Source organism: Sturnira hondurensis, unplaced genomic scaffold (assembly GCF_014824575.4).
Source record: "Sturnira hondurensis isolate 20B ecotype Veracruz unplaced genomic scaffold, ASM1482457v3 Scaffold0004068, whole genome shotgun sequence".
Lineage (NCBI taxonomy): Eukaryota > Metazoa > Chordata > Mammalia > Chiroptera > Phyllostomidae > Sturnira > Sturnira hondurensis.
The window spans coordinates 408333-426874 of NW_028076699.1; the positions used below are offsets into that span (position 1 = coordinate 408333).

General features: G+C 40.5%; 1 protein-coding gene across 13 annotated transcripts in view; it reads right to left on the reverse strand.

Annotated features, from left to right (window-relative positions):
• The window catches only part of FGGY (FGGY carbohydrate kinase domain containing), a 399534-nt gene that overhangs the window by 309132 nt on the left and 71860 nt on the right, over positions 1-18542 (reverse strand). The window contains exon 1 of one of the 13 annotated variants that reach the window (XM_037043143.1): positions 11469-11590. The exons of the other annotated variants lie outside the window; for them this stretch is intronic. Within the exon in view, the coding sequence (XP_036899038.1) occupies positions 11469-11485 (17 nt within the window). The 5' untranslated portion in view covers positions 11486-11590. Of the gene's footprint in view, positions 1-11468; positions 11591-18542 lie in introns of those variants that run through there. 13 annotated transcript variants of the gene reach the window in all.

Consider the following 18542-nt stretch of genomic DNA (forward strand, 5'->3'; position numbering starts at 1 on the left):
TGAGGAGCTCCATCCAGACCACAGCAAGGAGGCAAAACACTAGACTTGGACTCAGCCAGACACGGCAGCCTGGACTTCACTGTGCTGCCTGTATCCTAGCTTTGAGTCTAGGGCCTCAAAGAGTCCAGGGTCACCATACCCTGGCTTCCCTGACCCCTGCCCTCTCTGAGCAGGGGTCTAAACAACTGAGGTCTAAACAACTGAGCATCTTACCTTTTATTTGCTTCTTACTCCAGGGTGGGGGTCCACTGAGACTGCCGTCTTTATCCTGACACTGTGAGCCTCTTGCAGGAGGGCTGACCTGCCATTATCTTGGTTCAGTTCCAAGTGGACCAGCCATTCTGAACCCCAGAACTGCTACCCTCTCTAAAAGTTCAGTGCCCCTCTTGCCTGCAGGTCCCTGAGCCTTGTCTCTCACTCAATGAATAAATACCAGACACGATACTAGGTCTTTTACGTAGCTGTATCTCAAACACTTCAAGAGCTTTCTGCAAAAAGATATAATTATATTAATTAACCCAATTAACAAATCTTTATCAAATGTCCATTGTGTGAGAAGCAGGACAATGAAGCTAGGTGACATACTCACTGTCACTCAGATGATGAGTAGCAGAGGAAGATATGAAAATAGATCTTTTTCTCCCTGTGATATATCCTAGCTCTTAGTCCTTTGTCTCTGTCCTTAAAGAACCTGATCAACAAAACAAACAAGCAAGCAAAATATAACCAGAGACATTGAAATAAAGAACAAACTGGCAGTAACCAGAGGGGAGAGAGGAGACGGATAATGGGGGAAATAGGAGACGGGCCATCAAGAAACATGCATGAAGGACACAGGGACAAAGCCAAAGGGATAGGCTTGAAGGTGCGCGAAGGCAGGGATGGGTGGAGCGGTGGGATAATGGAGACAACTGTACTTGAATAACAATAAAAAATTATAAAAAATAAGTCAAGAAAGAAAAAAAGAAATGAAGATGTATGATAATAGGAAAAGCCATGCACACAAAAATCTAATGTCGCTATCATGGTATGTAAGTATGCATGGCTAACCCAACCCTCCACCAGACTACAGTCTACACTTCCATGCTCAGCCCACTCCACACTATCTACCATTTCCTCAACATGCAGTGAGTTTTCACACCTTCATTTATGTTCATGGCTTTGACCTGTCTTCGCCTGTCCACTGTATTCACCCCTGAAGATATAGCTCATTCACTCATTATTCTGTATTTTTTAAATAACTATTAGGTACCATACCCTGCACCAAATAATGAAGATATGAAATTTAGCCCCTGCCCTTAGAGAGCTTACAGCCTAGTGACAGGTAAAGATGAGCAAATAAATCAAAACGCAGGTTAGTACGTTCTGTGGCAGAGGTAAGACAGGCTGCACAGCAGTTCAGCCTAAGATTTATAGCCTAAGAATCCTGAAACATCAATTCAAAAGAACCTATGCACCTCAATGTTCATAGCAGCACAATTTACAACAGCCAAGAGTTGGAACCAACCTAAGGGCACACCAGTAAATGAATGGATCAAAAAACTATGGTACATTTACACTGTGGAATACTAGGCAGCAGGAAGAAAGGAGCTCCTGCCCTTCACTACAGCATGGATGGAACCGGAGAGCATCATGCTAAGTGAAATAAACCAGGCAGTGAAAGAAAAATACCATACGACCTCACTTATAAGTGGAACCTAATCAACAAAATAAACAAGCAAGCAAAATATAACCAGAGACATTGAAATTAAGAACAAATTGACAGTAAACACAGGAGAGGGGGAAGGGGGATAATGAGGGAAAGAAGGGGAAGGGTCACCAAGAAACATGTATAAAGGACATGTATAAAGGACCCTTGGACAAAGCCAAAGGGGAGTAGGATTGAGGGTGGGAGGTGAGGGTGGGTGGGGTGGGGGAAAGAGGTGGTGGGAAAATGGAGACAACTGTACTTGACCAACTGTAATTCCAAAAGATCCCCCAAAAGCAAACAAAAAAGCAAAATGTCAACATTATGATCTCGTATTTCACAAGAAAAACTCAAAGGCTGTGTACATGAACATTGATAAATGTTGATAAATCATCTCTGATACAAATTTTAAAAAATATACAGAATACATAAAATGAAAAGTGCTAGAGAAAAATGAGGTTCCCAAAGCATATTCCTGCTGCCTTTATACTATCCAAGGACAATTCCTTAAATATAACTGTGGCACTAATATTCAGGTGACCAGATCCATCAGGGATGCGTATTTATGACACAAAGTATAATAAGGAAGTTACTGGTCGATGGTAATCTGTCTCGGGTAGATGGTAAGGGTGAAGTTATGTGGTTGGGGTTTTAGGAGTGAATGGGCAATTGAATAAATGAAAGAAGTGGGTGATGATCCTTCATATGGAAGATCTGACTACAGAAGGAGAAAAACAAAGCAGAGGCCCACAGGCCAACTTGTCAGTGTTTTCACTAAGGCAGGAAATATAGGCTAAAACATAATGGAATATATGACATCTGTACGTACTGGTCTCAAGGACTATTATTGCTTCCGAGTGCCAAAGCTGCACGCAGAATACCAGCCCCACCTACCCACCCAAACGTTTGATTCACAAATGCTTGGCTTTAGCTGAGCCAGTTTCCTTAACAACTTTCAGAGGAAACAGAAAAGCAAAACACTGGGGCTGAGGCACTTGTAGGTTTGAGTCCATGATTTTAAAGACTTCGATTTTCCTCACATGGCACCCAGACATAGTACCCATCCACTTCTACACTGGATGAAAAGTACACATGCACACAGATTCTGAAGCTCTCAGAGGGGCAAGAACCCATTACACTTTCTTTCATTCCCTACAGACACACACATGGCATGGGAAACAGAAAATGGAAAATTCTGTTGCATAGAAAGTTCTAATTGAAGGTAATAATATCCCAGTGCATCACGTCAAGACTGCCCAATAAATGCCAAGTGCTCTATGTACAATATCAAGTGCTTACAAAGAGCTATTGTTATTCCTATTACAAATGTTAAAATTATGCCTTAGGAACCTAAGTAGGTAACCAACCAAGAAGAGGAACTTGAGAGAGTCAGCTTTGCCACTAATTCAGCTCTTTTACTTTGGGCAAGTTCCACAACTTCTCTAAACCTTACCTTACTCGTCTATAAAAGGGGTATAATCATACCTACCTCAGAAAGTTAAAATAAGAATTAAAAGAAAAACAAAATATCGGTACAATGTACCCAATAATAATGTCTGGCATTATAAGTTAATATTCAACACACGGCAGCCATGTTGACTCATACTGTTATCGCCCAAGACTACACAACTAGTAAGTGACAGGGGGGCATTTAAAGGCACATCTGACTGATTCTAAAACCAACAGAAACAATACCATGTATTGAGAATGGACCACATACCAGCATATGGACCACATATTTACTATGTAAATATTTTACATATATTAATAATATCCATAGTCACACTAACCCTATGGAATAGGTACTATTATTATCTCCATTATATAAATGAAGAAATTAAAATGCAAAAATGTCTCACAGATAACAGCTTTGAAAGCTTACAGGCTTCCTCACCCCCAGCTTTAGGTACTTTCAGTAAGACAGTATTCCCACACCATGACCACATTCATTTATCCTTCGTGAGAACGCACCTGCATTTTGGAACCACATACAGCCTCTCAGCTGTATTTGGGGAACAGAGGGCCTACAGAAAGAAACTCTGCTTTGAGTTCTTTAAGATGGGAACTATATAAACCCATACAATAAAATAAAAGAAAATTATTTTTACTATTTTGCAAAAACATGAAGAAGTGGCAACAGGAAATTTATTGTTCTTATTAACCAATCCCATTTTGGTTGAATCAAATTAGATTTCTCTCTAGACCTTCTCTTCCATTCTACAAAATTTCGAGTCATCTGGGCTGCTTGAAATACACCAAGAAGTGATCCCGGGGCCCTATGTAAATGACCCTCTTGGCCAAATGCCCCCAGATGGACATAAGTGGAAAGGTCGACATGTCCTATTTTCCCACGGCAAATGGACTTTGGAAATACTTTTTATTTCTTTTCATATTTTTATAGTCAAATGATCATGATCAACAAGAATTAGATAAAATTGACTGCAGCTGGAGGAAAATGCTGACGTGAGTGACTAAAAACATCATGTGCAGCGTGTAATAAAAGGGGACAGGACCATCATGTAAGTCGAGGTCCCACCGTCTCAACCCTTCCACAGTCACATCTCATTAAGACCAGAAGCAGCAGCTGGTTTCCCCCTAAAACAAGTCCTAGAGGAATAAAATTAGAAGGACCCCTCCTCTCGCTGCGCTCTCGAAAATACAGAGTCCTTGATCTGGATGGACTTTTACAGAGAGCTGACAGGGCAGACCTGAGCACACGTTATGCTAAAGGTCAAGGAGCTGGCGAAAGCGGATGTGACTGCTGACGAGCAAGAAGGAGCTGGCTTTGAAGTCTGAGGCTTAGACGAGCTGATTCCAGAGTGCACTCTCTGAATGCCACAAAGGCAAGGGTTAAAAGCAAAAATGCTGCCCTGTGCCCTGAGATTTCATTAAGTATATTAAGTACCACTCTAGGTATACTGTGCTGCCCTTGTAGGCTGGCATGGCCCACCATTAAAACCTGGGTGAAAAGGAACAATCCATAAAGTAAGGTGGTGTTTGCACTCCACTGCCTACATCCTGCAAACGTCCACAGAAAACGTCCCTCAGAGTCCTTCTGCCCCCTGCGTAATCTGCACAGTGCCTGCCTTGTCCTCTATTTGCACTTACCTATTTCCCCCATGGCTTCTATTTTATTCTGTGGATAACCTCTGGCCAAACGTGTTGCTGTGCCACCAAATACTTGACTTGTTTCTGTGCCTGTTATTATTCAGGTAGTTTTACTGTGTTGTTACCTGAACCTTCTCTGACTTTCAGTTTAGTAAATCAGACTAATATTCCACCTCATAAATCAGAAACACAATCCTATGTCCCTTGTCCCCACAGCCCCGGTAGCTGTGGAATGGAATACCAGTGGAATTAAGGGAAGTTCTTGCAGACTCAAATATCACAGAAATGTAATAATTTGTCTTTATTAATAGGAGGTCAAATACCTCGTACCTCTGACAGTTGCATCAATATTTTTATAGTCCTTAGGTCTTGACTTGCAGCAATGGCCTCTTCAACACACACACACACACACACACACACACACACACACAAAACACTTCAGTCTCAATCCTGACATTGTTAAATCACTTTTAGATGCCTTTTTGAAGCCAAGGAGATTTAAGACATAAGGCGTTCAACCTGGTGCCTGGTTTTCTCTGGAATTGGACCTCCTAGAAATCTGTTCCTTGGAACAGCACCTACTTTGGAGGATTCTGTAGTCCCTATTGCTCTGCAAAACATGCAATCCATTTCCTAGAACACTCTCTGATAAAGTGACTAAATTTAGTGCTTACAGCTGCCCCTCAACACAGATACAACCTGCATGACTTAAATGCTCATCTTGTGCCTCAATAAATCTCATATCGTTACTATGATGTAGGTAATATTACCCCCATTTTACAGATGAAGGAGCTGCTTTCAGCAAGCTTACTTTCCTAAAATCACATCTGTAAAGAGCCTGAACCAGGATTCCAGGCTCAGTGCAAAGCTCCGTGCCCTTTTTCTTCTACTGTGTGTAACCCAAGGGTCTTATGGGGGCAAGAATATTTCTGAGAAGTATGAAGACATGAAACTCGGGCTCCCCATTTACTGCTTCTGCTACCTCCCCTTCCTCTGTTATCCCCAAATCTCTGGGCTCCCTTTTCACCCTCCAGTTAGAGGAAACCCAGAGAGCAGAGCTGGATGGTAAGGGTATCACATTCTTTACATTCCTAGATTCTAAAATCCATCAACACTGAAAAAAAAATGATCAAGGTAGAGACTCACACAAAACCTTGAAATCTCTCAGGAAGCTTACCAAAACATTCACTGAGGCTAAAGCTTAGTCCCCCACACAACACAAAAATCAGGAATAGAGAGGGGAACTATCTGAAATGTATGACTCATTTTAAGAACAGCCAAAAAATGTCACTGAAAAGACAAGACACAGCAAATGCTACTAAGAACGTGGAGAAAAGGGAACACTTGGACATTGTTGGTGGGAATGGAAATTTGGTGTAGCCACTATGAAAAACAGCATGAAGGTCCCTTCAAAAATCAAAAGTAGAGCAACCACATGATCCAGCAATTCCACTTCTGGGCATAAATTCAAAGAAAATGAAAACAGGATCTCAAGGAGATGCCTCAACTCCCATGTTCATTGCAGCATTATTCACAATAGTCAAGATATGGAAACCATCTGAGTGTCCATCTGCGGGTGATTGGATACAGAAGGTGTGGTGTATATAGCATATACACACGATGAAACAGTATTTGGCCACAAGAAAGAAGGAAATTTTGCCATCTGTGACAATATAGATGGGCCTTAAGGGCACTGTGTTAAGTGAAATAAGTCAGAGAAAGACAAATACTACATGATCTCATTTCTATGTGGAATTTAGAAGAACTGAACAGTTATAAAGAGTGGAATGGTGATTACCGAGGGCTGGGGGTAGAGTAAATGGGGAGATCACCATCTGGTTAAATGGCACAAACTTCCAGGTATAAGATGAATAATAAGTTTTGGGGGTCCAATGTATAAGACACTGAATATAGTTAATAGTTCTGTATTATATACTTGAAAATTGCTCCGAGAGTAAACCTTGCATGTTCTCAATAGGGGGAAAACAGTAACTACATAACATGATGGAGGTGTTAGCTTACAATGGTAGTAATCATTTTATAATATTTGAGGTCTGTCCAGAAATGCCCAGCCACTGTTAATATAATGAAAATGGTTTGCTCCACACCGATGTAACCTGGTAGCCAAGGTGAGTGTACTGAAATGTGTGTATATGAACATTAATGATTTCACTGTATTAGTCAGTGGGGGTGGTAGATGCCACTGAATGGACATGTGTACTGTGTGGCCGTTGCATTCAAAATGACTGGGGAGAACAATAAATTAGCATCAAATTTTGCATTCATCTCGAAGATTCCTCTGCAGAAACTATTCAGATGAATCAGAAGGCTGTAGCAATGGGCAACTGGGTGACTGGCAGCTTCATCACAACAATGCACCCACTCACGCATCACATCTCATGTAGTTTTTCTGGCAAAACATCAAATCATCCAGGTGACTGAGTTCCCTTAGAGCCCAAATTTGGCACCCTGCAACTTCTGCCTTTTCCCAAAACTAAAATCACATTTGAAAGGGAAGAGATATTTTAGACCATTGATGAGATTCAGGAAAATACAACAGGGAAGCTGATGGCAACTGGGAGAACTGTGTGAGGTCCCAAGGTGTCTACTTTGAAAGGGACTGATGCATCATTGTCCTATGTTCAATGTTCCTTGTATCTTGTATCTTCTTCAGCAAATGTCTCTATTTTTCATATTGCATGGCCGGATACTACCTGGACAGTCCTTATATTCACATATCAAATCAACACAACTTGCATCTTAGACACACGATGTTACATATTAATTATATCTCAACAAACCTGGGAAAAATTAAAAATGTATTTATTTTCTATCCTAAAAAAAAGAAGAAAAAAGCCAAAAGAAGAGGCAAAATTCCAGAGAAAACAGATAAGTCTTGGGGAGCAGTTCTGCCACACTGGCATACATCAGAAACTCATAAAGGATTTGTTAAGACAGGTTATTGGGCCCCGCTCCCTGAGTTTCTACTTCAGGAAGTGGGGGAGAGGCTAGAAAACCTGCATTTCTAGTACATTCCCAGGTGATGGACATGCTTCTGGTCTGGGGACCACACTTGGAGAACCACTGGTGTAGGTGAATAATCACTTCACAAATGAACTCTTTATTTTACAAAAATAGGTTCCTGTTGGATTCCCTTACCAATCAGTTAACCAACAAGTGTCGATCAAATCAGTACTAATCAGAGTCAATATACCATTATCATAAAAAGCCTGGATTCTACAGCCAACTGCCTGGGTGCAAATCCCAATTCTGTAACTACACCGTGTGATCTTAGATAAGTTCCTTGAACCTCAATTTTTCTTACCTGTAAACTATGCATGATAATTGTAGAACATACAACAGGGATATTGGCAGAATGGAAGTGGCTAGTACACTCAAGTGCTCGCAATGGAGCCGGCATATGTTAAGTGCCCTGTTATTAGTATAAACTATCGATGCTATTATTATAATACTTTCTTCTACATGTAGAACTGTTACTCTGGGCAAATCCCTGTGCCTGGAATTTGGGATAAAGCTGTGGATGACAATACAAGGTCCTGAACTCATGAAGTTACAGTCTAGCAAGGAAGACACAACTTAAATAGTTGTTTACAAAGCATTCTGTGCCTAAATCAGAGGGTTAAACAGGGAAACATTAAAATTTTTCTTTAAAAAAACACAGAAAAACAAAGAGAAGAAGGCTACAAAGTCATTTCAAATTAGAGATCAATCAGGCATTAAAAAACATTTCTTAAAATGGAGTATAAGCCAATGGAAAAACATGATTCTGGAAGAAACTACGATGGCTTTTTTAATGTAATGGTATGAAAAGAAAAACTCTTTCCCATCAACCTCCTACCTTTCTCAGGACTTAATATTTGCCATGCACCCTGCCCTGGGGACTCCAAAGGTGAATCAATAGTGGCTTCTTCACCTAAAGTGTTTCTAAGAAAAACATGCACCAAGAAATAATTACAGTACAAGGACAGAAGTGCTAGAAGAATCACAGGAACTATGAAAAGGAAGTATCGAACCACCCCACAGGGTCCAAAGGGGTTCACAAATTACCTGATGTTTAAGACGGCTCTTGAAGGATGAGCCACAGTTCAGCAGGCGGAAAGGAGACGGAAAGGAGACCGTGAAGGATACTCTGGAGAGAGGGACGGTGTGTGCAAAGGCAAGAAGGCCCAGGGACTAAGTTGGTAGACGCGGCTGGAATGTTGGTATGTGATGAAGAACGACTGATGAAGACAGCTCTTGTCTCAGTTCTTTAAAAATATCGCCAGTTTGCCATACAATAATTTTTTTCTGAAGCCACTTAGATGATGGTCCAAGATGGCGAGAAAATAAATGAATAAAATGATAGTCTGGGTTTTTTAATATAAGTCTAAAGTTGCCCTTGCATTATACCTTTTAGGAGGTTAATGTTTCAATGGCAGACACTGGTATTAAGCTCCATCTACTTGGGTCTCATATTAGTAACAACTAATAACCAAATTTATTGACTCCCCAGGATACTGGACTACAAGTATTATACATATGAACTCTTTCAACCCCCACAACAAGCCTACAAGTTACCAATGAGGAAAATGAAGTGCAGAAAAGGAAGTCACTCGTTCGAGGTCAGAGCAAATCCCAGGGCTAGCATGTTACCCTAAAGGATGATTGCACACCACTCTCCAGGGAAAATCCAGGATTTGAAGCTTTTTTATGGAGGACTCTTCAAGAAAAGGAATACAAAATTATGAATGCAAAATCAGGTATAACAGGGAATATTTAAATAAGAAAAAAGTGAAAACAAATAACCGGAGCTTTGGAGGTTTAGGTCCCCTTTTTTCTGAGATTGGAAACGCCTCCAAAGAAATGCTTCCTGATGGCAGCCCCTGCCCACCTGGTACAGTCTGCATCTCCCAACGACACCAGCACGCAGAGGGCCCAGCTTCACTGCGTTCACTTCCTGGGAAGCCCCTCTCCACTGCTGCCTGGAAGTCTCTTAAACTTTTCCAAACTATTTCAAAAATGCCAGAACTTAAAGCCAGAGGGAGATGGTCAATTCACCTACAGGACAAAACAGGAGGTGGCGATGAGGGCAGTATGCAAGAAACTAGGGTTTTCACCCGCTCTTCCCTGCTAGAAAGATGGGCCACATCAAACCCAGGTTTGCATCCAACCTCTGCTCCTAAGTAGCTGTGTGACCTTGAACACAGTCAAGTTCCTTGACCCTTCTGAGTCTCGGTTTCCTCATCCGTGAAAAAGACACAGTTGTCAGGATCGCATAGGATAACACACATTCTGCCCAGGAAGGTAAGCTCCCTTCCCTCTGGATGTGTCTGTCCTGTGCTCTCTCCTTTTTCCTTCCCTCTACTTCACCCCAACTCTGACAATAGGCGCATAGGTCCCTTCCCTGTATCCCCAGCATGTCAGCGCACACCATTCTCTTAAGAATTCCCAAAGCGCTCCCTAGATATAAAGGCGAAAAAAGACATGCTACTCTCTTCAAGGCACTCATGTCCAGTGGATAAACCACACATCTGGGAGCTCTGCTCTACCACACGAGTGAGACGCTCCCCAGGGCTGGAGCCATGCCTCATTCCAGCACAGACCCTCAGACATGGGGCAGGTCGGACCCAGATTAAAATACTGAGTCAACCTCCTGCCTACCCAACTCCCAGCCAGTCTCCCCCTGGCCCACGCCTGAACCACGCTTAGCCCTTCTCTCCATGAGCCACAGTAATGCTAGCCCACAAATCCACTGCATGGCTGATCAATGAAGTCTGGTTTACAGGGCACTGGGCCCACTGTTGGCATTCACCTGTAGAACAAAGGAGATTACTGGCCTTTCCAAGACAATGTAACAATGGCAGGATTCTCCCCAGGGATGGCTTTTCTATAACGGAAAACAGTATGTGGACCCCTGGTCTTCCACTGAACTACATTTAAAATAGCTCTTGTGAAGAACGAACACAGTGGCCATTTTTGTATGTATGTGTGCCAGCAGCAATGAATTGATTGTAATACGAACAATGTGCACTTCTTCCCACTTCTGACAGAATAGATGACATTGTGTCATGGGCTGGGGAGGGGGTAGGGGACCCAGCTAAAGAAACCAAGCCTTAAGGTTTATTACATGAAATTTTGATAAAAAGCATTTCGAAGCCTCTTTCCCATCATCAAAAAACCACACTGGGCAAGATCAGAGCTTAACAGCCAACAAGAACAAAAAAAAAAAAAAAAAATTCTATTCCTGAGATCATTTTCCTGAAATAGAAAACTACATATGTTTCTCAAATTTCACATCAAGCCACTGCAGAGGCCAGACTGCAGGGCTGAATTGGGCCAAAGTAAGTAAGAGAGAGAGAGAGAGAGAGAAAGAGAGAGAGGAGAGGGGGATGGGCTGGGAAAGAGAGTAAACAGAAGAAAATGAACCCATTCCCACATCACCACATTTCGCTAGCACAATCTAAACTTACAAACACCCCCAGTTTCACAGAATTTGTAGTTAGGGTTGCTTATCGGGCAGCCTTTACTTTGTCAAATTAAGACACATTGCCTTGGATTAGCAAGACTCCTTAAATTCAAAATGACTTCATGGTTGGCGCAGAGTTCAGTGTCTCCAGGGCCAGCCGCCAGGAACACATCCACTGCGCAGCCTCCCTCCCTTCTCCATACTGACCTGCCTGACTTTTCCATAGAGACGGCAGAGCAAAATCCCAAGCAGACAGGCTGTCAGTGTTAATTAAAAGTCCAAACACTTCTTTAGAAACTATCTCCAGCTCAATATTTATACAGAACATAAGACTAACAGGCAGGACTGGAGAGGGGAGCGGGCAGTTGAGGGCGGAAATAAGTTTGAATGGCATTTGGAACTCATTAATTTTTAAAAGACAGGCTGCCACCCTATATAGACCCAGGGAGGTTCAAAATGTAACGAAACCAAGAAGATGAATGAGCTGAAGACTGTTTGGAAAGGCTGGGGAGAATATTCAGCTTTTGAAAAGAACAATATCTAGACAATAATGAGGGCTGACATTTTTTATTGGTGAATGCGGTTTTGGGCACATTTTAACGACACAGGTTGACAATTTTTTTGTATTTAACAAAAGGAAAAGCAATCTTCTAAATGACTTGGGAACAAAGGGCTCCCTGACTGCAATTTCTTAATAACATTTAAGAATTTTCTTCAAAGGCCCTTGACACTAGTTTAGAAAGAAGAAGAAAGAAAAATGAAGAAAACAAGGGGGGGGGGAGGTACTTTTTAAAAAAGTAAATAGAAGTAAAGCAGAGAAGAATAAAAGAAGAAAAGGGTATGGCATTTCAACACTAAATTATACACCAAACGGTGGAATTGTAATGTTAGACTTTAGCAATACTTTCTCAAAGGAATGAGTTCTAAGAAAGAATCCGAAAGGAGACTTTGGTCAACCCAACTACCTCTGACAGACCCAAAACTTGAGTCCTGGGAGGAGCTAAAGGAACACCTAATTCAACTACCAAACTCTACACACGAAGAAACTGAGAGCCCGGGGCCAAGGGTTACCTGGTTGGACCGAGACCCATCCTCCAAGTTCCAACCCACACCACCTCACACCTCTGAACCCCACCCTCTCCTAGCCCTTACAGTGTCATGGGCTCGACCGACACCTCGAAGCAGATGGGCTGGAACTTGGAGGCTACCCGTAATCACACTGGCATAACATATTCAGAAACCCCACCAAGTTCACCACAGCTTTACCAACAGTCAGCCAACCTGGAGAGGAAACCAATTTGAGACTCCACAAAGACTGAGGGAGGTCTTCTCAGGTCAGAGAAAGAACCTGAAACCAACGTAGAAATGTCCTCCTTAAAATCTAACTCCTATTCTACCCATTAGTTCCACCCTTAGAGTGAACCCTGTCTGGGACTCAGTTATGGTACCCAGAAGATGAGACTTCCCTAACTTTCTTTTAGCACCTTTACAGTTTCAAAATATTTTCAGCAGACAATATACCATCACACTGTCTGTAAATAAGGAATCACATGTGGAGATCATTCCACTCTGCGATACTGAAAGAGCCAGTGGGATTGAATTCTAGAAGTGCTTCAAGGTCTCAGAGAAAATTAAGTAAAGGAAAAGCTGTATTGCTGCTCCATTGGAAAGTTACAGTCATACTACCATCTTTCAGGTGTACACAGTTCATGTCTAGATGTACACAGCAGAAACCACAAAAAGATCTCTGCTGGGTACAGAGATCACCTTAGAATTACAGAAAGTGAGCAAACTGAGCAAATTCAGACCAGTGATTCTTAACAAAGGGTATGCATCATAACCGCCAAGGACATGCATTTTTACCCCCGCTGTGTCCCGAAAGACAGGGATGGGGGTTCTTCTTAACCTTTTCTATCCAGATTTGCTTTACTGTTGAAAAGTGAAAGAAGAAACCTCAAGTTCCCCCAAGTTTGCCTCAATGCAGTGGATAAAGAGGGAGAGTCTGTGATCTGACAGCTAAGCTCTAGTGCAGGGCAGCAGGGGGACTCCGGGTCACAGAGAATCTGTGCCTTGATTCTGACACTTCTCATAGGCATGGATGAGAAGCCAGGACCTTAACGTTGTGTTCCTGTCCTGCCCTCTGACTGGCCCAGCGTATTCCATTTTCTCCTGCCCCCCGGACTGTTCATCTCTGAGTGCTGACGGGTGTGTGCTCCCCTTGCACCTGCTCATTTCTTTACACCCACAATAGCTCTAAGGCCTTTGGTGACACTCCCACTCCGTGATTCTCTGAACCCTGATGACATCCCCAGGAAGCCAAGACAAAGCCCCAAACAAGGGAGAATGGTTGTCAGTCAGGTTATTTGGTTTCTGGATGGTCTGTCCTTTATAGCCCACTCACAAGCTGTTTCATGAAATGTACATTCACCTTAAAATTTAAAAATTACAAAAAGAAACTAAAATTTAAAAATTACAAAAAGAAATACTGAAGGGAAAGATCAATGGGAGTAGAGCTTCCTGTGCACTACTATGTAGCAAAAGCCAGTTAGAGGTTTCAGCCACGGTGCTTCATTTTCTCCATAGAGCAAAAGCACATAGTTTTTGCCCTCCTTCAACCACAACAGGAAATTGGGATTAAAAGGAACAGAATGACTTGCCTAAATTCACCCAGGCAATAGATGGACCAATGACACTCTGAGCTAAAAGGTAGCAATAGCCCTTATGTAGATTTGAACAGTTAAATAAATGTGTAGATAATTATTGCTACATTAGATGGAGGATGCCTTCTAGGTGTTCTAGCAATACATGTATACATGCAAAGAATAAGTGAATGAATGAGTGAATGAATGAATGACAGAAATTGTGAGCTACAGTTGCTTCAAACTATATGCCACCTCCCCTAGGACCTCCCCTCTCCTCCCTGTCAGCATCACAGAATGATAATACATTCGTTTCTGGAATATTAGTGAATGTAATTTACTGAGACTTTTTTTTAGTTGCCCAATACTAATTCTCCCTTTGTTCTTTAGCAACAAGAGCAACCGAATCGTATTCAGTGGCAACATATCCAGCTTAAAAAGCATATTTCACCCAGTTTCCATTCCAGTGAGGCAGGACCATAAACCTAAGTGCTGGCCAATGACATGCGAGCAGAAGCATTATGCAGGTGTTCTAAGAAGGCTGTTTAAAGAACATTGACTTGGGTGCACAGTACATCCCTTTTTTTTTGTTTTTTGTTTTTTTGCACTTCCCACCTTTCTTCTTCCTGCACCATGAAATGTGGACTTGATAACAGACTCCCGCAACCATCCTGGACCATGAAGTAAACTAGAGAACGAAGTCAGGGCTCTAGATAGTGAAATAAAAATGTCAAAAGAACTAGTGTCCTTGATGACTTCATGGGACCATCAGAGTAGCCTTGGACTCCACATATCTAGTATGTGCAGGGACAGTGAACCCTTACGAGATTTAGCTTCTGTTATTCTGCATTTTCTATTATTTCAATCATTCATTAGTGAAGACCCAGGGACCATATTTCTTCTGTAGAAAGTGCAAGCACTCTTTTTCCCCCAAAATAAAGGTAAAGGGTAGCTAATATTTATAAGCTTCTTCTCAGCCCCATTAAATATACTAAGAAAATAAGCAGATGTGAGAAGATAACAATATCATTCTTCCTAGAACCTAGAACTATTTTTGTATCATTGTTCTGAGAAATCGTCCTTCAGTACATCTATAAAACAAATAACTTTAACATAAAGTACATTAGGAGTAACTGATTTTCCCCCCATAACTGACTCCCACTTTGATCCCCACTACATTCAAAGGTTCCTCAGGACACCTTATCAAGTTTCAACCAAGGTCTGGCCAAAAAGTGTTACCTTTGTGATAATCTAAAGCTGATCTATTTTATTTTCATTCACTAGAGTTCTAACACCAAAATATCAAGTCTTAAGCAACACTGACAGTCTACTTTACAACTACAAGGATGGCTATAATTTTTTTAAAGAAAGAGAAAATAAGTGCTGGTGAGGATGTGGGGGAAATGGAACCTTCACACACTGTTGGTGGGAGTGTAAAGTTACACAGCCACTGTGGAAAAGCGTGGTGGTTCCTCAGAATGCCAACCACAGACCGGCCATACGACTGAGCAATTCTACTCCTAGACACAAATCGTAAGAGAACTGACAGTAGAGATGATTCAAACAAATACTTATCCATCAATGTTCATTGCCACATCACTCACAATAGCCAAAAGGAAGAACCAACCCAAGTGTCCATCATGAGCCCAACAACAGAAGAATGGAAAAGCAGAATGCAGCATGTGAATACAGAAGCATATTACTCAGCCAAAAAAGGAAGGCAACACTGACAGATGCAACAACACAATGGATCTTGAAAATATTATGCTAAGTCAAATAAACCAGATCAAAGAACAAATACTATATGACTCTATGTATGTGAAGTGTGTAAATAGGCAAATTCATAGAGTAAACTATATAATTAATGGTAACAAATATTTTAGATTAGGAGTTCGCAGGGGCTGGGGGAAGGGAGGAATGAGGAAATGTCACTTAATGGTTATAGAGTTTCTATTTGGGGCTAAGAATAAGTTTTGGAGATGGTGGTAATGGCTGTTCAACACCATGAATGCATTGGGTTGACCAAAAAGTCTGTAAAATAAGACACATTTTTCATTTTCACCAATAACTTTATTGATTTGGATATTTTGAATATGTTGGCTATCTCCCATGTGGTATAATGTTGATTGGTCTCAACTAATGTCTCAATTTGATCGCTATCAACTTCAACTGGTCTGCTTGACCACAGAGCATCATCCAGTTAGAAATCTCCAACACGAGACTTCGCAAACCACTTTTGACACATTCGATCAGTCACAGAGCTTTCCCCATACACTGCACAAATCTGCTTTTGCATTTCAGTTGAGTTTTTACCTTTCCTGAAATAATAAAGCATAATTTGCCAAGAATGTCACTTATGTTCTTCCATCTTCAATAATAAAACAGCTACACAAAAAATTCAGCAAGCTTTTTTAAACGCACACTGATATGACAGCTGTCATAATACAATCTAACAAAATTTTTTCAAATGAAGTTAAAGACAGCTAAGTGCTATTAGAGCCATTGTACGAAAAAAACCCAAATGAACTTTTTAACCAACCCAATAATTAATGTCACTGAATTTTATATTTAACAATGGTTAAAATGAAAAATTTCATGCTAAATATATATATATTACAATTTTAAAAAATTAATAATGCAATATATAAAAACCATTAAACTGTATACTTTAAATGGGTAAATTGTACAATAAGTGAATTATATCTCAATATAGCTGCTTTTTTAAAGAAAATCAAGTCTTATCTCAGATATGCACCTGAGAAAGGCAATCCGGAAGCCAAGCACTGAGGAAGGGTATGGACTACAGACAGGTCACCAGAGGCAGGTATTAGAGTGGAAGCATCTTTGTTTTCTCCCCATGACAGTACCTCAGCCCATGGAGGATCAGAGTGCCACCCACTTGCTCTCTCCACTCAGAGGAAGTATAGCTGACTTTGCACCCCTTCCCTTTGCTTGATTTTCTCCAAGGAGGTAAGGGAAATTCATGTGATCATTGAGAGACTGGGATATATTTAGCCCCATTTTAAGGATCACTGTGTTAACATAACAATACCTGTAACAACATCAAGCCCACTCCCTCACTTTCTGCATTCAGGTGCAACCAACATAACATGCCAAGACAGGCACACCTATCTGAGCAGGGTCTGCATTCCTGTGGCTGACTCAGCTACTGGACTTCAGATCTAGTTGACGTATCCGGACTTCCATTCCCTATACATGTACACGCATACCTAAACACGCTGGTTTTGCCTCACTGCTGAGCTATAGTATTCATCCAATGTACCAAAAGTCCTATAAACTAGATGTTAAAGAATATTTTCTAAAATAATGAGGTAGTTTTGCATTTTTTACTTAGCTAATATGTTTTGTATGTAGTCTCCATCAGTCAGGACCCCGAGGGCTAGAAAAAGTGAGTGGCACTTTAAGCCCTTAACAATAGTGGTATCTGTTAGGAGTTTAAATAATGAGGATTAATATTAATTGCCCTAAGTGTGATAATGGCACTCTAGCTATATAGGAGAATGTCATATACTTAAGTGATCAATCATATTGCAAAATTTAAGAAGGAAGTATGTGATGTCTGCAATTTATTTACAAATGGTTCAGCAAATAACACGTATCCATGTCAGAGATAGATAGACCCCTTGAGAGCACAAATACAATGTCAATAATTAATAAATGTAGGTGAAAGATATGGTGTTCAATATACCATTCTCTCAACTTTTCTGTAGATTTAAATTTTTTTCAAAACACCTGGGGAAAATACTAAAACAACAACAAAAAAATGAGATCTCACTACTATTTAAGCAAACCAATAAAAATATTAGTAATTAATATAACTAAGTAGTTGACATATGTAATACTAATTGACATAATTATTAATTGACATTGAGAAAATAGGTGGTTGATTAATAAAAGAAAAATTGCATTTAATAATCAAAAAAAGGAAATTAAAATAAGAAACCACTTTAAGATGAAAAACTTGACAAAAGTGAAACATACTTACATAGGATAGAACATTATACGGGGTATCAAAAACATATTTTCAGAAAATATTTACTAAGATGGAAAAAACAATCACACATTAAGTAAAAAATAAGTTGTACAAATTTACAACTAAAAATGAGAAACAGTAGAATAAGAGCCTAACTCATAATACTTAATTTTGAAATCCTGCAGATCGCATTTGGAAAATGACTGCAGACCTGGATTAATAATCTGATTATAATCTTCTCCTGACCTGTTAGCAAACAACCATTAGAAAAATAATAATGAAATAATATCCCCAAAACATAGAAAGCCATGCAAATGAGGAAAACAACTGCTATTTTAAAAGGGAGTACAGTTTCTAAAACCAATAAATTCATCTCTTTAACATAGAAGACAAAATCCTGACAAATCACACATAACTGTACACTACAGTGGAGAAAAGAAGAAAGGGAAAATAAATATATCATATAAAGAAATATGAGGAAAAATAAAACCAAGATTGTAGAAATTCTGCCCTGTTTTCCCATGTGCCATAAAAACGCCTCAGAAATTCTAACATGTAACTTCTAAAGAAAACTTACCAAAGTGTCTCTTATACATAAGGAGCTTCATCATTAATTTCTTTTAGTCCAAAGCAATAAAGAGAAATGAT